This window comes from Neolamprologus multifasciatus, chromosome 6 (genome assembly GCF_963576455.1).
Source record: "Neolamprologus multifasciatus chromosome 6, fNeoMul1.2, whole genome shotgun sequence".
Classification (NCBI taxonomy): domain Eukaryota; kingdom Metazoa; phylum Chordata; class Actinopteri; order Cichliformes; family Cichlidae; genus Neolamprologus; species Neolamprologus multifasciatus.
Window position 1 is genome coordinate 37,236,784 of NC_140444.1, and position 24,231 is coordinate 37,261,014.

General features: G+C 40.0%; 1 protein-coding gene across 1 annotated transcript; it reads left to right on the top strand.

Moving 5' to 3' along the window:
* Positions 1-12,859: 12,859 nt before the first annotated feature.
* On the top strand, positions 12,860-23,693 carry saraf (store-operated calcium entry-associated regulatory factor). The gene is made up of 7 exons (XM_085164062.1): positions 12,860-13,127; positions 13,991-14,169; positions 14,825-15,014; positions 15,097-15,369; positions 15,609-15,762; positions 15,877-15,962; positions 17,322-23,693. The coding sequence occupies exons 1-7, from the start codon at positions 13,061-13,063 to the stop codon at positions 17,345-17,347; spliced, it is 975 nt and encodes a 324-aa protein (XP_085020188.1). The 5' UTR covers positions 12,860-13,060; the 3' UTR covers positions 17,348-23,693.
* The last annotated feature ends 538 nt before the right edge of the window (positions 23,694-24,231 follow it).

Below are 24,231 nucleotides of genomic sequence, written 5' to 3' on the forward strand. Positions count from 1 at the left end.
TGTTGAGGCTGTCATTTTTAGCATCTACATGGATGTTAAAATCACCCACAATAATTATTTTATCTGAGCTCAGAACTAAATTAGATATAAAGTCTGAGAAATCAGACAGAAACTCTGTGTAAGGCCCAGGTGGACGATAGATGATAACAAGTAAGACTGGTTTCTGAGTTTCACAGCTGGGGTGGACAATGTTAAGCATCAGGCTTTCAAATGAATTAAAAGTCTGTCTTGGTCTTTCATTAATTAATAGACTGGTGTGAAAAATTGCTGCCACACCGCCCCCTCGACCTGTGCTTCGAGATTTCTGGTAGTTAGAATGACTCGGGGGTGTTGATTCATTTAAACTAACATAATCATCCTGCTGCAACCAGGTTTCTGTAAGGCAGAGTAAATCAATTTGTTGATCAATTATTAAGTCATGTACTAACAGAGACTTGGAGGAGAGAGACCTAATATTTAATAATCCACATTTCACTGTTTTACTCTTTGGTTCAGATGTGGATACTGTATTGTTCTTTCTTTGTGATTGTTTAAGTTGTTTGTTGCTGGTTTTTAGTTTGTTTTTTGTCTTTTTGGAAGCAGACACAGTCTCTATGGAGATGGGTTTTTGGGGGGGTAGCAGGAGGAGAGAAGCTGCAGAGAGGCGTGTAAGACTGCAACTCTGCTTCCTGGTCCCAACTCTGGATAGTCATGTTTTGAGGGGTTTAATAAATTTGTCGATATTTCTAGAAATGAGAGCTGCTCCATCCAAAGTGGGATGGATGCCATCTCTCCTAACAAGACCAGGTTTCCTCCAGAAGGTTTGCCAATTATCTATGAAGCCCACATCGTTTCTGGGACACCACTCAGACAGCCAGCAATTTAAGGAGAACATGCGGCTAAACATGTCACTCCTGGTCTGATTGGGGAGGGGACCAGAGAAAACTACAGAGTCCGACATTGTTTTGGCAAAGTTACACACCGATTCAATATTGATTTTAGTGACCTCCGATTGGCGTAACCGGGTGTCATTACTGCCGACGTGAATTATGATTTTATTGAATTTACGTTTATTGGAAAGCTTTTTTTCCCCATCTAATCCAATTATCACTTTTTGAAGAAATTCAGATGTGTATCACAGGTTCTTAGGCTATCTCAAGTTTAAACCGTAGATCAAGTGTGTGTGTGTGTGTAGACAATAATATGAATCAAAGCCAAGTGATGATACCAGCATTTTCAGGGAGATCCATCTCATCTGCTGCCTCATGTCTCACAATGTAGATGCCCAACACTATTTTCTTAATTTGTCTCACAGCGCCAGAATCAGTACTGCATGGCAGAAAGTGCACACACATTAACACTTATACCTATAATATAAATTGGCAGTATTAATGAAACAATTTACAAATGGTATAAGGTTGGTAATTATCTATATTTTCCATTTTCAGTAAATCCTAAGAGAAGATCAGAACAATCAATGAACAAACAGTAAGATTTAGTGTATATTAACACTCATAACTTGTTTGCACCACAGATCTCTTGTCTTATTGTGGTTCATGGAGAAAAATGGCAGTATTAATAGCACACCGATAATAGTTCCACCTCAACCATAACTCAAAAGTCCCATTTTCAGTATAAACAATGTGGACAGGTTTTTAAAATCAAAAAATGCTGCGTAAATTTTTTTTTACAGATTTTCTTTGTCAGTTGGGCTCCAACGGTGTTGCAACTTACAAGAACTCTTGTCAGGATCTTCATTTAACTAGAGCCGCAATGCTTTCAGTATGTTGCCCCACCTTACTTCAATTGTGTGAACGACGGTTTTTAAACTAATTATTTTATTTACACTATCCTGTAAATGTACATAAATTCTCTGCACAAGACACATTTTGTATATGCAAAATGTGTCTTGTCCTATTTCCAGGATCATTGTTGCATTATTATTATTTTTTAATCAACATTCTGTGCAGAAGAAAAATGAAGCATCAAACGCTCCTTTTTAAGTCCACAGATCCTTGAGCAGAAACCCTGGAGTAAGAAAGTTTAGAATCACAGACATGATAGTTGCTACCTCTGGGATTTTACATTTCATCAAGCAGACTAAAAGATATAAAGCCTGGTTATGTCAAACTTGCTTCCTGTGGTTTACACCTCAGTGTCAAGAGCTTAAATAATCACAAACTAATTCAACATGCACACCTTGTGCATGGTTGCCATGATCTGTCTGACATTGTGTCCTGCTGTCCCCCCTTCTTTTTAAACACCCTTAGTAGTTTGCTGGAGTAATGCTCCAGTTGGACCAAAAAGATTTAGACTAGAGGACTGTGGTGATGCGGGTGAACTCTGCATTAACCTGAAAACACATATTAGCCAAGTGTGCAAGCTAAAACTGATGTTGATCAGCTATAACATATTCTAGGTAAGAACATCTGGTTTTGTTTGGAAGTTTTCAGGTGCAGAGTCACAGACTTGTATGTTGTATGTTATACAGAATGAGTATTGTAATATAAGCAGAACAAGCGTATAATGCCCACTCTTTTTATCGTATTCACAAGAATTACAGCTACAATCAATTTCTGATGCCAGTCCATGTAGTATGTCTCCCTTAAGCTTGGAGCTTGGACTTAGAAGTGTGCTGCTGCTGTAGAACGCTCGAGTCGCTCTCTCTAAACTAAATCTGTATCTCATAACTGAACTGAGATATTTTGAAGTTTGATGGCCATGGATGGGATCTAAGGGTAGAGCTGTGTCTCCTCCAACTCCTCCTCTTGCACTGAAAAAAAGGGATTGGCCAGCTCTAGGATTTACGTAAGCATCATGTATTTAACACAAGTGCCTCATGCTTTAAAGTTAAGTGTAACTATATAGCGTAGAAACTACATGATATGCAGAGAGACTACATTAAATTCTTCATATCATGTTTGAGTGAAGTAAGTCAATAATATAGCAATGTTAAATCCGGCGACACTGCACGGTATTTCAGTCTTGCACGCTTTGGATCGTGGTCTCAGTCAAGTCGAGCAGCCACCTCTAATTTTTTTGGTATACCGAAAAAAGTAAATTGGCTGGTTGTTACATTAAAAAAGTCTAACTTGTAATTTGAACACAATAATTTCATGTTTCTATGAACGTAATTAAATCATGAAGGATCTGCACGAAATTCAACAACTTAATTTGTTCTTGTTGCGATGACATGATACAATCTAGTAAGAGTGGTTAGTTACTGAACTCATGAAATTCATAAGATCGCACGCGATGTCAAACTACAGGAAAATCACTGGAGTTATAAGAGGCAGACAACCATACACACACAAAACAAAAAAATTCTGCATCAAGCCTCGAAATCATAGCTTTCTTTCTTTTGTTAAGCCTGGATTGGTGGCATCGTGGTTAATGCTGTTGCTTCACAGTAAGAAGGTCCTGGGTTCAAATCCGCAATATGGCTAGTTTGCAGTGGTTTCTCTCTTGGTCTACTGGTTTCCTCCCACAGTTAAAAGTCATGCAGTTATTATAGTTAGGTTAATTGGTGATTCTAAATTACCTGTAAATGCAAATGGTTGTTTGTCATGTGATAGACTGGTGAGTTGTCCAGGGTGCACCCTGCCTCATAACCTATCACTTCGGGGTTATTTCCCAGCCCCCGTGCAACCAGGATAAAGATAGGAGGATGGTAGTTGTTGTAGATCCATTCAACTTTCATGTTAACCAGACTCTAGACTTTGTTGAACATTATGTAGTATTTAGGTGACCAAGTAGTACTGCAGTAAAAGTTATTGAATAGTGGTGAAATAAAATGACAAAATTGTGAAGGATTAAAATATTCCAAGAGCTGAACTTACTTCATCTAAACATGTTTCAATTGTGTTTTTGAACACAAAATGCACAGGTTTATTGAATAGGCAGCATCATTAGAAGACATAGCATACATTTTCACTGCTATGCAGATGACACCCAGCTCTATCTGTCCATGAAGCCAGATAACACACACCAATTAGTTAAACTGCAGGAATGTCTTAAAGACATAAAGACTTGGATGGCCACTAACTTTCTGCTTCTTAACTCAGATAAAACTGAGGTCATTGTACTCGGCGCTGAAAAGCTTAGAAATATGGTATCTAACCAGATTCTTACTCTGGATGGCATTACCTTGGCCTCCAGTAACACTGTGAGGAACCTTGGAGTCATTTTTGACCAGGATATGTCCTTCAACGCACATATTAAACAAATATGTAAGACTGCGTTCTTCCATTTGCGCAACATCTCTAAAATTAGAAATATCCTGTCTCAGAGTGACGCTGAAAAACTAGTTCATGCATTTATTACTTCCAGGCTAGACTACTGCAATTCATTATTATCAGGATGTCCAAAAAACTCACTGAAAAGCCTTCAGTTAATCCAAAATGCTGCAGCAAGAGTACTGACAGGGACTAGAAGGAGAGAGCATATTTCTCCTGTTTTGGCTTCCCTTCATTGGCTTCCTGTTAAATCCAGAATTGAATTCAAAATCCTGCTCCTCACATACAAGGTCTTAAATAATCAGGCCCCATCTTATCTTAATGACCTTGTAGTACCATATCACCCTATTAGAGCACTTCGCTCCCGCTCTGCAGGCCTACTTGTTGTTCCTAGAGTATTTAAAAGTAGAATGGGAGGGAGAGCCTTCAGATTTCAGGCCCCTCTTCTGTGGAACCAGCTTCCAGTTTGGATTCAGGAGACAGACACTATCTCTACTTTTAAGATTAGGCTTAAAAGCGACTTGGTGTTCGCTCGCTCGCTCTGTGGTATAGTATCGCTTCCTGTTCCTGCTCAAACACAGTGGTGTTTCTGAGTAGCTTATTTGCTTAGCAGTTTAATTAACAACTTTTAAATACATTCTTTTTTCACAGTATAATCTTCACGTGCTTCATCCGAAGCACACTTTCTGTGTACTCACTACCTAATTTATAGTATTCACTCACTGTCTCTGTACTGTTTCGCTAGCTTAGCTCGTAGCCGACCCGTTAGCACCATGGCTACTTCACCTGTCCCTTCTGCACTTTCTTGCTCATTGTGTCAGATGTTTAGTTACTCCTCGGCCTCCTTTAGCAGTAATGATATCTGTAACAAATGTAGCATATTTGCAGCTCTGGAGGCCAGGATTACTGAATTGGAGACTCGGCTTTGCACCCTGCTCTCACCCTTAGCTAGCCAGGCCCCTGTAGCTGGTGCAGCCGAAGATAGCGTAGGCCCCGCTAGCTGTTCCCCGGCAGACCCCAAGCAGCTGGGGAAAGGCTGGGTAACGGTGAGAAGGAAGCGTAGTCCTAAACAGAAGCCCCAGGTACACCACCAACCCGTTCATGTGTCTAACCGTTTTTCCCCACTCGGTGACACACCCGCCGGGGGTCAAACTCTGGTAATTGGTGACTCTGTTCTCAGACATGTGAAGCTAGAGACACCGGCAACCATAGTCAATTGTCTTCCAGGGGCCAGAGCAGGCGACATTGAAGGAAATTTAAAACTGCTGGCTAAGGGTAAACGTAAATTCAATAAAATCATAATTCACGTCGGCAGTAATGACACCCGGTTACGCCAATCGGAGGTCACTAAAATCAATATTGAATCGGTGTGTAACTTTGCCAAAACAATGTCGGACTCTGTAGTTTTCTCTGGTCCCCTCCCCAATCAGACCAGGAGTGACATGTTTAGCCGCATGTTCTCCTTAAATTGCTGGCTGTCTGAGTGGTGTCCCAGAAACGATGTGGGCTTCATAGATAATTGGCAAACCTTCTGGAGGAAACCTGGTCTTGTTAGGAGAGATGGCATCCATCCCACTTTGGATGGAGCAGCTCTCATTTCTAGAAATATCGACAAATTTATTAAACCCCTCAAAACATGACTATCCAGAGTTGGGACCAGGAAGCAGAGTTGCAGTCTTACACGCCTCTCTGCAGCTTCTCTCCTCCTGCTACCCCCCCAAAAACCCATCTCCATAGAGACTGTGTCTGCTTCCAAAAAGACAAAAAACAAACTAAAAACCAGCAACAAACAACTTAAACAATCACAAAGAAAGAACAATACAGTATCCACATCTGAACCAAAGAGTAAAACAGTGAAATGTGGATTATTAAATATTAGGTCTCTCTCCTCCAAGTCTCTGTTAGTACATGACTTAATAATTGATCAACAAATTGATTTACTCTGCCTTACAGAAACCTGGTTGCAGCAGGATGATTATGTTAGTTTAAATGAATCAACACCCCCGAGTCATTCTAACTACCAGAAATCTCGAAGCACAGGTCGAGGGGGTGGTGTGGCAGCAATTTTTCACACCAGTCTATTAATTAATGAAAGACCAAGACAGACTTTTAATTCATTTGAAAGCCTGATGCTTAGCATTGTCCACCCCAGCTGTGAAACTCAGAAACCAGTCTTACTTGTTATCATCTATCGTCCACCTGGGCCTTACACAGAGTTTCTGTCTGATTTCTCAGACTTTATATCTAATTTAGTTCTGAGCTCAGATAAAATAATTATTGTGGGTGATTTTAACATCCATGTAGATGCTAAAAATGACAGCCTCAACATGGCATTTAATCTGTTGTTAGACTCAATTGGTTTCTCTCAAAATGTAAAAGATCCCACCCACCACTTTAATCACACTCTAGATCTTGTTTTAACATATGGCATAGAAACTGAACATTTAACAGTGTTTCCTAAAAACCCTCTCCTGTCTGATCATTTCTTGATAACATTTACATTTACAATAATTGATTACGCAGCAGTGGAGAGTGGACTTTATCAAAGTAGATGTCTTTCTGAAAGCGCTGTAACTAAGTTTAAGAATATAATCCAGCCACTGTTATCATCGTCAATGCCCTGTACCAACACAGAGCAGAGCAGCTATCTGAACGCTACCCCAACAGAGGTCGATTATCTTGTTAATAATTTCACCTCCTCACTACGTACGACTCTGGATACTGTAGCTCCAGTGAAAACTAAGGTCTCTAATCAGAAGTACCTGACCCCGTGGTATAATTCTCAAACACGTACCCTAAAGCAGATGACTCGTAATCTGGAGAGGAAATGGCGTGTCACAAATTTAGAGGATCATCATTTAGCCTGGAGAAATAGTTTGTTGCTTTATAAGAAAGCCCTCCGCAAAGCCAGAACAGCTTACTACTCATCACTGATTGAAGAAAATAAGAACAACCCCAGGTTTCTCTTCAGCACTGTAGCCAGGCTGACAAAAAGTCAGAGCTCTGTTGAGCCAACCATCCCTTTAACGTTAACTAGTGATGACTTCATGAACTTCTTCACAAATAAAATTTTTATCATTAGAGAAAAAATTACCAATAATCATCCCACAGATGTAATATTATCTACAGCTACTCTTAGTTCCATTGATGTTAAGTTAGACTCTTTTTTTTCCAATCGATCTTTCTGAGTTAACTTCAATAATTACTTCCTCCAAACCATCAACGTGTCTTTTAGACCCCATTCCTACAAAACTGCTCAAAGAAGTCCTGCCATTGATTAATTCTTCGATCTTATATATGATCAACCTATCTCTAATAATCGGCTATGTACCACAGGCCTTCAAGGTGGCTGCAGTTAAACCTTTACTCAAAAAGCCATCTCTAGACCCAGCAGTCTTAGCTAATTATAGGCCAATCTCCAACCTTCCTTTCATATCAAAAATCCTTGAAAGAGTAGTTGTCAAACAGCTAACAGATCATCTGCAGAGGAATGGTTTATTTGAAGAGTTTCAGTCAGGTTTCAGAGTTCATCACAGCACAGAAACAGCTTTATTGAAGGTTACAAATGATCTTCTTATGGCCTCTGACAGTGGACTCATCTCTGTGCTTGTCCTTCTTGACCTTAGTGCAGCATTCGATACTGTTGACCATAATATTCTATTAGAGCGATTAGAACATGCTGTAGGTATTACAGGTATTGCACTGCAGTGGTTTGTATCATATCTATCTAATAGACTCCAATTTGTGCATGTAAATGGAGAGTCCTCTTCACACACTGAGGTTAATTATGGAGTTCCACAGGGTTCGGTGCTAGGACCAATTCTGTTTACATTATACATGCTTCCCCTAGGCAGCATCATTAGAAGACATAGCATACATTTTCACTGCTATGCAGATGACACCCAGCTCTATCTGTCCATGAAGCCAGATAACACACACCAATTAGTTAAACTGCAGGAATGTCTTAAAGACATAAAGACTTGGATGGCCACTAACTTTCTGCTTCTTAACTCAGATAAAACTGAGGTCATTGTACTCTGCGCTGAAAAGCTTAGAAATATGGTATCTAACCAGATTCTTACTCTGGATGGCATTACCTTGGCCTCCAGTAACACTGTGAGGAACCTTGGAGTCATTTTTGACCAGGATATGTCCTTCAACGCACATATTAAACAAATATGTAAGACTGCGTTCTTCCATTTGCGCAACATCTCTAAAATTAGAAATATCCTGTCTCAGAGTGACGCTGAAAAACTAGTTCATGCATTTATTACTTCCAGGCTAGACTACTGCAATTCATTATTATCAGGATGTCCAAAGAACTCACTGAAAAGCCTTCAGTTAATCCAAAATGCTGCAGCAAGAGTACTGACAGGGACTAGAAGGAGAGAGCATATTTCTCCTGTTTTGGCTTCCCTTCATTGGCTTCCTGTTAAATCCAGAATTGAATTCAAAATCCTGCTCCTCACATACAAGGTCTTAAATAATCAGGCCCCATCTTATCTTAATGACCTTGTAGTACCATATCACCCTATTAGAGCACTTCGCTCCCGCTCTGCAGGCCTACTTGTTGTTCCTAGAGTATTTAAAAGTAGAATGGGAGGGAGAGCCTTCAGTTTTCAGGCCCCTCTTCTGTGGAACCAGCTTCCAGTTTGGATTCAGGAGACAGACACTATCTCTACTTTTAAGATTAGGCTTAAAACCTTCCTTTTTGCTAAAGCATATAGTTAGGGCTGGACCAGGTGACCCTGAATCCTCCCTTAGTTATGCTGCAATAGATGTAGGCTGCCGGGGGATTCCCATGATGCATTGAGTTTTTCCTTTCCAGTCACCTTTCTCACTCACTATGTATTAACAGACCTCTCTGTATTGAATCGTATCTGTTATTAATCTCTGTCTCTCTTCCACAGCATGTCTTTATCCTGTCTTCCTTCTCTCACCCCAACCGGTCGCAGCAGATGGCCGCCCCTCCCTGAGCCTGGTTCTGCCGGAGGTTTCTTCCTGTTAAAAGGGAGTTTTTCCTTCCCACTGTCGCCAAAGTGCTTGCTCATAGGGGGTCATATGATTGTTGGGCTTTTCTCTGTATCTATGAAGCGCCTTGAGGCGACATTTGTTGTGATTTGGCGCTATATAAATAAAATTGAATTGAATTGAAATTGAATTAAAACCTTCCTTTTTGCTAAAGCATATAGTTAGGGCTGGACCAGGTGACCCTGAATCCTCCCTTAGTTATGCTGCAATAGATGTAGGCTGCCGGGGGATTCCCATGATGCATTGAGTTTTTCCTTTCCAGTCACCTTTCTCACTCACTATGTATTAACAGACCTCTCTGTATTGAATCGTATCTGTTATTAATCTCTGTCTCTCTTCCACAGCATGTCTTTATCCTGTCTTCCTTCTCTCACCCCAACCGGTCGCAGCAGATGGCCGCCCCTCCCTGAGCCTGGTTCTGCCGGAGGTTTCTTCCTGTTAAAAGGGAGTTTTTCCTTCCCACTGTCGCCAAAGTGCTTGCTCATAGGGGGGTCATATGATTGTTGGGCTTTTCTCTGTATCTATGAAGCGCCTTGAGGCGACATTTGTTGTGATTTGGCGCTATATAAATAAAATTGAATTGAATTGAATTGAATTGAATATGAAAAAATTTTGTTGATTTAACTCAGTTGTTTACATTTCTGCCAAAGCAAAACATTTGTGTGCAACCAATGAATTAAGTAAATCCAACATGGCCTTTATTTCAGTGTGTGTCTGACTCATTCTGAAGGTAAATAACTTTAACCGTGCTCTTGTCTTTGATTTCTGAAGTTGCTGACAAGTTCACAAACTCATTGTCAAACTCTGTCTCTATCCTTCAGTCTGAAATTGCCAGACAATGCAAAGTTCCTTCTAATCTCTTTGTTAAGGACTTCAGCTGAATCAGGTGTTCCAGTGGGCAGAATTAACTTTGATGCATTGTCAACTCCAAGGACAACTCTCAGGACTGCAGCCATCTTGTGTTCACTCTGATAAAAAAGGACACATTTCTTAAGGAAACTGTTTTAATTTTCACCAGTGTTGTAATTGAGTTTAAATTTGTGAAATGAGAAAACCATTGCATTTCTATATGATCTAAATTTGTTTTATTTCTTGTATCTTTCCTCTCTTCCCTCTTTTTCCCCCTTCACTTTCATTTCTCACATTTCCCCTCTGCTTTAAAAACAGGTTTGTATGACAGCCAATAATAACAATATCATAATAATGACAAACATATTGGCATTGGCCAGTGGTACCCCTCCACCTCCTAGTAGATAAACCTTTCAATTTCAAATCAATTGCAATATTCTATGTTGCTTTAGCGATTGCATTCATAAGATTTTTAGAAAAGTTGACCTCTGAAAAAGTGAGAGAGGCTTTCAGTTAAAATGCAAGCTTTTTTCACACCAAAGCAGCTTACCCCCTTTTCTTTGTTCTGCACTGAAATACTCTGATTTTACTTCTTTCTCCCCCGAATGTCACAAAGCTGAGCTGTACAAAATCCATAGATTTGTATTTATTTTGAGATGGCCTACCAGGCCTGACAGGTGTGACTTATTTATGTGCTTAATTTGTACCTTTTTCATTGAAGCATGTGGCCTACAGATAATAGTGGCGACACATCACAGGCATATAACATTTTCTTCTGTTTGCTTTTTGATGTTGGAAACTGATCTGACATGTTTTCTCATTCTTCGCTATCTGAGTGAGAGTGAATGGAAAAATCACATGAAATGCTTCATTGTATGCTGATTTCTTCATAATCCAGGCCAAAACTAGCTTGTCAATGAACAAAGTGCAAGTTTTCTGTGTTGAAGCTAGTTTATATATTTACCTAAAATCCAATAAATCAGACAATGTTTATGTTTCTTGCATGAAACAATAGATTGCAAACCTGGAAGTCATTAATATGCAAACACAAGGAAATCCTTAAATCCTCACATGAAAAAAAGGATTATTTGACCATCAAAACATGTATTTGGTGTAAATTTGCAGAACAGGCTATATGACTACTAGCAAGCTTGTCGACTATATCATTATAGTCTGTCTGTCAGTGCGCCCCAGGGTGGCTGTGGCTACAATGTAGCTTGCCATCACCAGTGTGTGAATGTGAGTGTGACTGGATGGATGACAGGTTGTGTAAAGCGCTTTGGGGTCCTTAGGGACTAGAAAAGTGCTATACAAATACAGGCCATTTACCATTTTTTTATTTACCATTATGCCCAAGTAGCTGAAGAGACTTAAGTATGGGAACATATTGAAATGTTTTGTTGAACCTTGCCTCTAGAACATACTCAACAGGTTCCACAACATTAAACTTTTCCTCACAGAATTGTTTAAGTTTGAAATCTGATGCCAGTGGACGTCTCTTAGATTTAGCTTGGACCAAAGGACTGTTGCTAGAAATGGCAAGGCTGAGTTCATTAATTATAACCTGAAGATTATACTTAAAAAAAATCTCAGCCGTTGTATTATGTGATATCAGTGCTGTAGCAGAGGCAAAAATGAAATGCAACCTTCAAGTAACTTTTGAGAAATTGGACAAGACAATTTTTTAATCAATTTTTCATTTGGTACAACTTCACATAAATTATGTAACTTCTATGTCAGAGGCAATTTCTCCAAGATAAGTTGACTGTTCTTCGCATAACTGAGGTGCTCAATCTTCATCACCATCACAAGAGTTTGCAGTTCGTCTTGTAATCGGAAGGTTGCCGGTTCGAGCCCCGGCTCGGACAGTCTCGGTCGTTGTGTCCTTGGGCAAGACACTTCACCTGTTGCCTACTGAATCGATTCTAGAACATAAATATCTGGTATTGGAAGAATCAAAATTTCAGTATGAATCCACACACCACTATTTTTCAATGTGTTTCCAGTCTGTGGACTGCAGGTCCTGAGCTAGTGATGACCAAATGAAGCTTTCTGAAGCACTGAAGCTTTTGTTGAAAAACGATTTCAACACAGCTCCCCTTGGTGACATCTGGTGGCCAAAAATATGAAGAGCAGCTTGAATCTACAACTTGTAATGAACTGCTTCATTATGATTGCCCAATTAACAGAGCTGGATTGACAGCCTCTGTTTGATATCATGTGACAGTTCTGTCTGATATCGGGCTGATATGGTGTTTTGAACGTGTATTTTTTGTTGAAAAAATTATGTTATACCCATTTTAATAATATTGATGAATACATTTTCCTTGTTTAAACATGTGCCATGGTGTGTTCTCCTTTTGCTTGTGACTTCTTGATGTTTTTTTACTAATAAAAAAAAAAACCCCACACAATAAATAACAATGTACAACACATTATAATAGCTTGGGAGTATGCTTGTGCTGTGAGGCCACGTGATTATGCAATTACCAGCGGACAGATTCGTTTATATAAAATATACTATACCTTCTATAACTATAAGTATGTGTATTTCTTATCTAGACTTTAGACCTGGGAGCAGAAATGCTTATGAACTGTTTTTTATTTAGGAATAGGCAGAGCATCCTCTTTTTGTCTGGCTCCATGTCTCTGATTACGATGGACGGCATTGATCACGTGACTCTGTTGAGAAGACCTGAACCTCGGCAGTTTCTGAAGCAGTGTTGATTGTTTTGACACATGTGCCGGAGCTTTGCCGTCATTATCCCGAGCAAACTGCCCCTGCCTTTTTCTCTCTCTCTCTCACAAACACACGGACGTGCCACAGTGCAGCCGTGCACGTTCCTCATTGGTCCCAGAAAGCGAAAAACAGGTGACGCAACACGGAAGTATCGGCAGCAGAGTCTTCGGGCTGTGGTGTATTTATCGAGGCTGTGTGAAGGCTCTTGGAGAAACAACGACGCGACATGAAGGTGTTTTTTTCCGGTGTACTGCTGCTCCTGTGTGCGCGGCACACCGACAGCTGGGATGACGGTGGGTTGGCGTTTAGTGTCCGCTTCTTTTACGCTGCTCTTCATTTCCGGTTTGTGCCAAAAAGTGATCGCCTGCCGAAACTGATTTCCGGTATTTGCCAAAAACGGATTGTTCTTTAAACTGATATAAATAACTTGTTGATCTGTAACATGTCAAATGTATCCCCCATAAATGATATCAAGTCACAAACAACGCTCCTGTCACAAGTTAGAAGCCGCAATCAGTCTTTGGCCGCGACTTTAATTTATTTATTTTTATTTATCCAGTTAAAAAAAATCTCGTTGACATTAAAAATGTCTTTTTTTTAAAGAGTAATCTGACAAAGAGGACAGCAGAAATTGCAATAAATATAACAAAAATACTAATATAAACATATTTTAAGTGGACAACAAGGACCGGATTGGTTATAATGTAGGTACAATACTAGGACGATACTTGAAAAACAGGTAATTTTTAGATATTATATATAACCCCTTCGTAAACCCTGTTCACCGAGGTCTATTTACCAACATATGTAAAGATATTACACGTAAAAACAGAGGGAAACACTGGAAATCAATTTTTGGCAGACAATCACTTTTTGGCACAACACTGGTTACCGAGATGCTCCCCTGTTTAGGAAATACACCACAAACTAGTGACAAACACGCTGTGCATGCATGTTTGTCAGCAATGGTAGGTTATATGATGAGTATGGCACTACATGATGTCATAAAGAACAGTGTACAGAAAATGCCGGTTGATTCAGGACTAACGGGTCAAAGTTTGTTCCCAAAGAAGAGCTTTAGTGTGTCTAAAGCGACATGACTGTGATTTGTGTAATCCTAGTGTGGAAATCAGCCCTTCTCCTTTGTCGCCTGCAGGCAGTGTACTGCTGCGGGACATCCAGGCACTGACTCTGTACAGGAACCGGTACACCACAGCCAGGCGCTCCAGCCCGATCCCTCAGCTCAAGTGTGTTGGAGGGTCAGCGGGCTGCCACGCCTTCATCCCAGAGGTGGTTCAGTGTGTGAATAAAGGCTGGAATGGAGTCGATGTGCAGGTGAGGGACCTACTGGTGCTGTACTGTGTGAAATGAGCTCAGTAGGACTGATTCAGCTGCTTTATTTCAATTTTTGAAGAAATGACTCCTGTGTGTGCTGTGCATATTAAAACGTTCATCTCAGACAGTGGTAGGCCAACCCAAACTACAAGGACATTATTTCTACAGGCGACAACGAGGAGAGGTGGTTTGAGCCTTAATCTTTATTGTCGTTTCCATGTTTTTTTGGCACCACTGGCTGTAGGATGGTCTGCATGTTCAATTTCAGTAATATGTATGTGTTGACGGGCACATTCTGTCACATTCAGGCAGTTTAATCTTGTCAGCACAACTGCTCACAAAAAAACAAAATCTGACAAATTAAATTGGGACTTTTTCTAATCTGAAATTTTGCACTTCAAAACTTGAGCAAGATTTGAGAAACGTGTGTGGGGAATCTCATCCTTGACAGATATGGGACACCTGCAAAATAGAAGACCTCACATTTTCCTTTTATTCTGTCTCTTTAAACTAAGTTCAAATGCAAGAATGTCTAAGTGGTGAGAGTGAAGTTTAAATGAGCTATTGTACCGTGTGTATGAGCAACCCTCAAACTTGTTATGCTTAAATACATTTTAGACTGATGGGGTGTCTCTTGTTCTGCTGTGTGTCACAGTGGGAGTGTAGGACTGACATGGACAACACACATCGATTTGGTCACATTGAGGTGAGCTGTGAGGGCTACAATCACCCTGCTGATGCCTACATACTGAAAGGGTCTTGTGGGCTGGAGTACACACTGGAACTGACTGAAGAGGGCCAGAGGAGGGCTCACAGTAGTAGGGGTTCCCGCGGTGGCTTTAAAGGTAGGAGGATTAGTGAGGCAGGTTTTCATTTTTACACAAGGATTAGTTGTTTAAGAATGTTCTTTGTTGTTTTGTCTGTCAGATCTCTGGGGATTTGCCTCCAGTTTCTTTACTGGTTCATCAGAATATGGGCAGCAGCCTGACCGTCAGAGCTCTTACCCTGCAGGCACTCAGGACTCAGGAGGACTGCTGGTTGTTGCTGTGCTTCTGCTCTTAGCCTATGGCATCCATAAACTGTTCCTAAGTGGGAACACCACTGGGGGGCAAGATGGTGGACCAGCTACACATTCTGGACACAATTACCATGGCTCCATGGGTGGACCACCCCCACCAGGATTCAAACCAGACTACACAGGTAAGTTGATGCAAAATGACGGCGTGCGGAGATGTAGACGGTGTGGTCTGCACATTTGTCAAAGCAGCACATCCTTTTGGTAGAGCGGACCTTGTATTCTGTATTATTTTAGGGTCTTTACTGTACAACGTAAAGCACCTTGAGGTGACTGCTGTTGTGATTAGGTGCTAAAGAAATGAGATAATTTAGGCTGCATTGCATGAAAAAAAAGTTTTGATCAGTTCTTGTTTTCTGCTCAGACTACCCTGGAGCCAACCCCAGTTATGGTTTCCACAGTGATTACACTCACAGACACCAGTACCCAGGAGGCCAGGCAGCTCCCGGCACAGGAGGAGGTTTCTGGACTGGAATGGGAACAGGCGGGGTGCTTGGATATCTTTTTGGTCGTCAGAGGTTAGTAAAGGGGTGGAAGGAGAGAGAATAATGGAAAACAGGGACTATGGACTTGTGTTTCACCTTCCTGTCTTCAGGATATTCATGCTGTGTTCCATCTCATGTATTCTGCAGGGGCCAGCCCTACAATTCTAACTACTCCACTCACGCTAACAGACCTGCCAGAGAACCTCCCTCTTCCGGGACACGCGTTACTTCAGGTACCAAGACTGCATCTTATTAGAAGGGACACAGAAACAGTTTGCACATGTTACCTACCTACCTTTGTGATTCTTATAGCTCTTTTCCATTAGTACCTATCCGGGTCAGCTCGACACGGTTTGTCCAAGAAATCAATTTGTCCTATCTTTCCGATATAGTGTGTTAATCCTATCCATCAGAACTTTTCTGTGGTCATACGCCATAATGTTTTGGAGAAAGACGCATTTTTGTTTTGGTCTCTGTACACCACCACAGTGGATTGTAAATCAAAAAAAATCAATTCATGATTGAAATGCAGACTTTCAGCTTTAATTGCAAGGGTTTTCCCAAGATTTGCATTACAGGCAGTTTTATAGACAGTCCAAATTAATGGAAGAATTGATGAGTACTTTCAGGGCCAGGTGAGACCTGGTCCCTTCTTATTTCATGACAAATGAAGCAGACATGACCATTCTGACGTTGATTCAGAGCGTTGAATTTCTATTTTTAAAATTACTGCTCATGTAATTTTAATGCATTTGAAATCTTGGGTAAGATGTGGCGTAAAAATATTCATAGTTGGTAGTAAGGAGCCCAAAGTGTGCCAAGAAAATACCCCCCGCCAGAAGCCTCAATGCAAGCAAGGGTGGATTTATGCTTTCATGCCAAATTCTGACTCTACCTTCTGAACGTTTCAGCAGAAATCAAGACGCAGGTTTTTACAGTCTTCACGTGAGCTGTAGTGTAAAACCTGGAGTGGTTTTCTGCTGGTTTGAACTTCAGCCTGTAACTGTCTGATTAGATACCTGGTTTAACGAGCAGTTTGAACATGTGAACCTAATAAAGTGTCTGAGTGTGAATACCAGTCTTAGCTGATCAGAGCAGGATATTAAATGGTTTTTAAAGCTGTGCCTCCATCCACACGGCCACATTGATCTGATTCACCTGCTTAGTTACGTGAATTAAATTGTTTTTTTCTTGGTTTAAAAACTAACTGAGAGAACCATTAGTGCTATTAATGTCATGCTCATGTCAAGCTGTGCACCACAGCTGATGCTAGCTAGTTTGATAAATGATGTTAGACCAGTTGATACATTTTGCTGCATGACTGTGTGTCTGAGCCATTAAGCTGCTGGTTTAGCTGCTCTTAAGTGAATAAACAAACACATCAGTTACATCCATACAAACAATCCCAAACAACTTTATATTACATGTTATAATGATATAAGCATTAATATCTCCAAGCACAGAAGCAGGATCACCACACCCACAATAAAAGAACAATTCCTCCCTTTTCTATGTTTTCAATGAGCATGCCAGTAAGTGTTCAGTGCAAATGGCTACAACTGACTGACTCCTGTTTGTTTTTTGTTCTTTAGGTTTTGGAGGAACCAAAAGAAGATAGAAGCCCCCCCGCACACACATTTTCTGCAGTGGACAGAATATGACTAAGTGCATTGATCTGTTTGCTGCTTGCAGGCTGTAATCCTTTCTTCAAGCAGAGACGTCCAAACAGAACGTTACTGCTCGGTTGTGTGTTTCGTGTGAAGCTTGTAGGGCTTTATTAAAACGATAATAATGTTTCATTGATAATTACTGGATTCGGGTTTTTTTGTAGGCAAGGTAAATATTTGAACTCTTTAACTGCAACCTTCTGCTCAAATGTTTGTATCTGTTACGGTGTTCCTCTGCTGATGCACCTTTTCCCTTCCAATAAATGAAATATTAGAATTGACAAAATGGTTAATAAAAGGTGTGTACTGCTGCTCTCTGGCTTTGTGCATCAGCTAAGAAAAAACTTTAGTCTTTAGACTCATGGAGAAAATCCACCTTTCAATCATCTGTGCATACTCATCACTGGATGAGTTTGCACTAGGGCTGTGCGATATGACCAAAATCTCATATCCCGATATAAAACATTTCTCATCCTGATAAAGATATATATCACAAAATAGTGGTTTTTGTGTAAATTCTGTGAATCTCAGGCAACTCGACTTGTTTTTAGCTAGGCGTCGTGTACCTGGCATCGAGTGTTTTGACAGATGCATGAAACTATATATTTTTAGATAACAGCCATCATTTTCTTTGTATTTATTACATGGTGTGTTGTGGGGAAAAACCTGGCGGCTCTTTTTTGCTTCTCATCCATAAACTCTCTCCATACTCTTTCACGTGATTCTTGCATAGGTGGTAGAAGAGGTTTGTTGTGTTTGAGTCTGTGGTGGGGACTGGTTTGCGGCATAATTTGCACAGTACAGTTTTCTGGTCAGACTGTGTCAGACTTTTGCATAACCAAACCATGTCCGTGCTACAGAGGTATCCCCTTGTTTAGGAATAAGGTCCTCGATCGGTTTTGACTGGTCCTTGTGTTTGGAGCTGCCTGGTTCTGCCTCATCTTCACTGGCCATGCTGGTATTCTCTGCGAGTGTAAGCGCCATTTATAGTTACTTCATGTTTTTATTTGAGGTAATTTGTTTGATGCATATTCTGAAATTTGATGTTTGAGGATAATGTATATCATTTCAGTTTATTTTGAAAACTCTCATCAGGATCTTGAGCTTTATTGTGAAAGGTTTATGTGGAAAATAAACGAGCGGGCGGCGGAGCCACACAATGGTTTTACCGTCGCTGTTGCTAACAAACCAACGGCTAAGAAGTTGCTTGTCCGTCTGTACTGTGGTTATTTTAAATATAAGAGAAAGAGAACTTAACATATAATATGAAATGATCGATGTTTTCATATCGATATATTCATTTTGATACATGTCGTCATATCAAACAGCCTTAGTCACTTGATAAGGAATCCCCTTGTCATCCCCCCCAGCCGCTGCTTGTGAGGCCCTGGTTGTGCCTTTATGAAGCTTTACAAGAAAAGCTGTCGATATTTAAGAAATGTTTCTGATCACACTCAACAACACACCAAGGTAGAAAACTGATTTCTACAATCCTCATTTTAATTGCATATTTAAAATATCACAACAAAGTGTGCACACTTCCCGCTTTCCAGAACGTATGAGACGTACAGGCACAGATGGGCCCACACGAAATACAAATAAATACAGTGCAGGGCACTGGTGTGCGCCCTGGTGCCTGTACTATGTGAAAAAAGGTTAACATTGACTAGTAATGGATCACTTTTATTCAGAGTAGTGAATAAGTATTTAGACTCTTTACATAAATTATAATCCTACAAAACAGTCTTACATTAATTCCATATGAAAATATATTCAAAATAGCAAGTAAAGTAAAACATTCTTTAACATTATGTTCCTTTTCACGATATATTCAATGATAAATGCTGATTGGCTAATGTACTTTAATGTTGCATATGACACACAGTACGGTCATATTAATATGACAGCACAGGTCACAATGATGCAAACGAGCTCCAACATTTAATGTTACACTGATGATCTGACACAACAAATGTTAGATGAAAAGCATCAGACACAATAAAGTCTTTGACACAATTGTGTCAGCCTCTCACATATGTTCTCAGGCTGATCTGCTTTCTTGCAACTTGTGAAAGTTGTATGAAAAGAAAGTTGGTTGCATTTAATAGACTTACATTTGTTTATATTAGCTAGCTACTGACGGGACTAAAACTATAAATTAGTCACTTTCGTACTGCCCCTCACTGCAACAATGAGTTTTATGTTAAGAAACTAAGGATATACTGTTTACTTTCACTGTCTGTCTCTTTGGCAGTTGGTGGTTCATTACATTACATTAAATACATAACATTACATCTACGGGTGCAGCTAGTCAAACAATGACACTTGCTGCTTAAGAGATCATATGACTGATGGGGTTTTGCTGACTAAGTGCCTTTTTTTATTTTGTGATTTAGGGCTATATAAATACAACTGAATAGTAGGACAAGACAGAGAAATACTTCTACATCACAGCACAGTCTTTTGCCCTCACTATGTCCAAAAGATTCAAGTGTCAGAGGGCTTATGTTAGCAGCTGTGCAAAGATTCCCCCTGCACAACTGCTAACATAATATGGACCACACGAGAGCCCACACAATTTGCAAATCATGTTCAAGATATCAAATCATCCTTTCTGCTGCTGATTCCTGACTCAAATAAGAAAATTACACTGGACCCTGCAGGAAGATTTATTTTTAGAGATTAATAGAAAGATGTGGACGTAATGCATCTGAACGGTTGCTTTGGGGATCCACATCCTTATGTACAGGTCAAGAGAGGAGTTGACTATGTATGTGACAGGGAGAGAGATTTTTAGAGCTGCAAGGTCTGTAAAGAGATTTTATTTATTCTCAAGGATCATTAGATTTGATGACTGGGAATCAAGATCAGTTATAAGGCAGGGATAATCTGCACTGTGGGACTTCATGACACTAGGCCCACGAATGGTTTAAAGGCAAGGCAAGGCAATTTTATTTGTATAGCACACTTTCAGCACAAGGCAATTCAAGGTGCTTTACATGATTAAAAATAAAACATAAAACACTATAAAAGTAAAATACAAGAAAACATTTACAAGAAAGCATTTACAATAAAACAATAATCAAGACAATAATTTATATGAAAAATGAAAACAAACAAGTAGAGAGCCATAATAGGATCAGTAAGCAAGTCTAAATAAGTACATTTTAATTTTAGACTTAAAAGAGTTCAGTGTCTCTGCAGCTTTGCATTCTCCCGATAGTGTGTTCCAGATGTGAGGAGCATAGAAACTAAAAGCTGCTTCTCCATGTTTAGTTCTGGTTCTAGGGACGGTCAATAAACGAGAGCTGGAGGACCTGACTGATCTGGATGGTTTGTACCATGATAGCAGATCCCTAATGTACAACCCATTCAAGGATTTATAAACTAATAAAAGCACTTTAAAGTCTATTCTCTGAGCTACAGGGAGCCAGTGTAATGACTTTAGAACTGGAGTAATGTGCTCTATTTTCTTGGTTCTAGTGAGAACAGGAGCAGCAGCGTTCTGAATCAGCTGCAGTTGTCTAATTGATTTTTTGGGTAAAGCTGTGAAGATACTGTTACAGTAATGAAGGCGGATAGAGATAAATGCATGGATGAGTTTTTCTAGGTCTCCTTGTGTCATCAGTCCTTTAATCCTAGAAATGTTCCTCAGGTGATAGAAGGCTGACTTTGTTGTAACTTTTATGTGGCCCTGGAGGTTCAGGTCTGAGTCCATTATTACACCTAAATTTCTGGCCTGGTCGGTAGTTTCTAGTTGGACCAGTTTGAGCTGATTACTGATATTTAATCGATTTGGGTGCAAAGATAAATACTTCAGTTTTGTTATTGTTCAGTTGAAGGAAATTATGAGACATCCAGTTATTAATATTATTTATTAAGAGTTTGGATAGGTTCAACATCACCTGGTGACATTGAGATATAAAGTTGAGTATCGTCTGCATAATTGTGGTAGTTAATATTGTATGTAAATGCTAAATAAGAGGGGCCCTAGGATGGAACCCTGGGGGACCCCGCATGTGATTTCTGTATTTTGTGATGAAAATTGGCTAACTGACACATAGAAGTTCCTGTTCTTAAGGTAGGACTTGAACCAGTCGAGTGCTGTACCAGAGAGTCCGGCCCAGCTCTCTAGATGTTCCAGTAATATATCATGATCAACGGTGTCAAACGCCGCACTAAGGTCCAGTAGTACCAATACTGTGGATTTCCCACGGTCATTATTTATACGGATGTCATTAAACACTTTGAGGCTGTCTCGGTGCTGTGGTGCCTACGAAAACCAGACTGATAAATATCAAAGCGGTTGTTCATTGTGAGAAAGCTGTTTAACTGCTGGAAAACAGCTTTTTCAAGAATTTTACCAATAAATGGAAGATTAGAGATTGGTCTGTAGTTTTGCATTAATGTGCTGTCTAGGTTCTTTTTCTTTAATATTGGTTTGATAACTGCTGTTTTTAAGGCTTTGGCAAAGACAACTGATAGGAGGGATGCGTTGGATCAGATCCTCCCTGATGGCTGGGAGGACCTTTTTAAGAAAACCTGTCGGTAATATATCCAAGCAGCAGGTGGCAGAGCTTAGATTCTCAATAATTTTATCGAGGCTTGATTGATTTATTGTTTGAAAGTGAGTCATTTTCTCTGCATAAGTGCTAATTGGGCTTAACGTCGGTATTGGGGTTGAAACTAATGTGCCAACTGACCTTCTGATTTTCAAGACCTTTTCAATAAAGAAGCTGGCAAATTCATTGCAGGCCCTGGTGGAGCTTAGTTCAGGGGCTATTGCCACTGGAGAAGTAGTTAATCTTTCCACTGTAGCAAATAATGTCCTAGCATTATTGTTGTTTCTATGAATAATCTCAGAGAAAAATGACTCCCTTGCATCCTTCAGGGCTAGTTGATACTTATTCAGCCTCTCTTTATATATCTCGCAGTGAACCTGGAGTTGAGTTTTCCGCCCCTGACCGTTCAAGGCAGTATATGGCTTGAAGGGGGACAGTTTTTCACATCATACAACCTCTGATAGTAGCTTCTCAAAACAAAGCTGACAATGGTTGGAACGCATATTAATGCTAATGAGGACATTGTCTCAATTCCTTTTCTCCAAGATCAAAATCCACTATACTGAAAGCTTAAAATATAACCTTATGACAAATCACGAACCACACGTCTGTTGCTAATTGTGTTCCAGTAAAGACTGATTGCAATCATTAAACATGCTTTTTTCTGTTTAAAAATGAGATACAGACATAATATGTTAATGGTTTATGAAGGGAAATTTTATTTCAGACTTGTTACTAAAACCCCAAATATGTTCAGAAGAATACCAGAAGGTCCCAAAAATGAAGACCATACACGGGTTAATCTGGAGAATTTCTGCATTTTAGGAAATTTAAAAGGGGTGAGCATGTTCAATAGTTATTTCTGTTAGATATTTTATGATTGATGTGGGCCACTCAAATCTTCCCATGATCACCATCACATTTCTATAAAAGTAATCACAGTATACTGATTAACTAGTATACTGTGATTATACCTATCACGGCTAAAGTACTGATATTTCACTACCCTGATCATGTAACCAGCAGGCCACCTCCAGTCAACTAACTGCACCCCAGTTAGCCCTGATGCTGTGCTGTAGTGATGTGTTTGAAGTGCACAGGATACAGCACTTTATGAATGTGTGTGGTTGGGCTGATGCAGCTTGACCAAGTATAGAAGTGCTCTATCAATTCCAGTCTATTAGGGTACAAATCTCGGTGGGACATTGTCCTTTTTGTTATTTAATGTGTGCTTTTCTCTTGTTTTGCATACATTTCTCCTGGTTGCTGCTTATTCCTACTGTCTACTATTTATGTTTTATCCTGGCAAAGTTACTGTGGAGCACCCAATTTCATACAATGCCAATAAATTGCTATTCAATTCAATTCAATTCAATTAAGGTGACATCAAAAGTCTGCTAAATTCAAAGAAGTGAATCTTTTCACTTCTTTTTTATTCAAAATAGCATCTCTGTGTCAGAGTAAAGCTGGTTTTATGCTCCTGCAAATGTGTCCGACTGCATACATTTTTTAGTTGGACAGAGCAGTAAGAGGGGTTTTTAGAAGCTCCTGGGCAGTCTCCAAGATCCTGGCTGTGCACAGCAAGCAACTCCCAAAACTTATTTGGTTGACAAGTGGGCAGGTATAGAGCAGGGATAGCGGGTTTAACCGGTAATAAGAGAACCATGAAAAACAAACAAACAAAAAACTTCATAGAATTAAAAAAAAGAAAAAGAAATCTAACTAAACATGAAAAGCACAGACATTGGCTGTTTTCCATGGTTTTTAAACACTCATCAGCTCTTTCTATGTTGTGAGTCACAAACCAACAACACATACTTTATATATGGTAAATGGACTGGTTCTTATATAGCGCTTTTCTACTCATCTGAGCACTCAAAGCGCTTTACACAACTTGTGCATTCACCCATTCACACCCATTCGCACAAGCACATCTCTCTAAGTGCTTTATAGCTAACATTCACACACATTCATACTCCGATGGATGCATCGGAGAGCAATTTGGGGTTAGTATCTTGCCCAAGGATATTTGGCATGCAGACTAGGCGAAGCCAGGAATCGAACCACCGACCTTCCGAGCAGTAGATGACCTGCTCTACCACCTGAGCTACAGTCACCCCAACATATACTGCCTCCATCTGACAACAGAGCTCACCTCAGGCAGAGACGGGCAGGCCCTTGATTGGACCCGACAGGCCTAGTGGTCAGATCAGATTTTTTTGGCTGTTCGCATTAATCTTTAAATGTGGCCATTATCAGATTCTAGTATAAAC

Bases quoted from the DNA above. Each gene is read 5' to 3' on its own strand.
- saraf (XM_085164062.1), top strand. From the start codon at position 13,061: ATGAAGGTGTTTTTTTCCGGTGTACTGCTGCTCCTGTGTGCGCGGCAC. The intron at 15,370-15,608 runs GTAAGTTGATGC...TTTTCTGCTCAG, and splicing joins ATTCAAACCAGACTACACAG to ACTACCCTGGAGCCAACCCC. The intron at 15,963-17,321 runs GTACCAAGACTG...TTTGTTCTTTAG, and splicing joins CGGGACACGCGTTACTTCAG to GTTTTGGAGGAACCAAAAGA.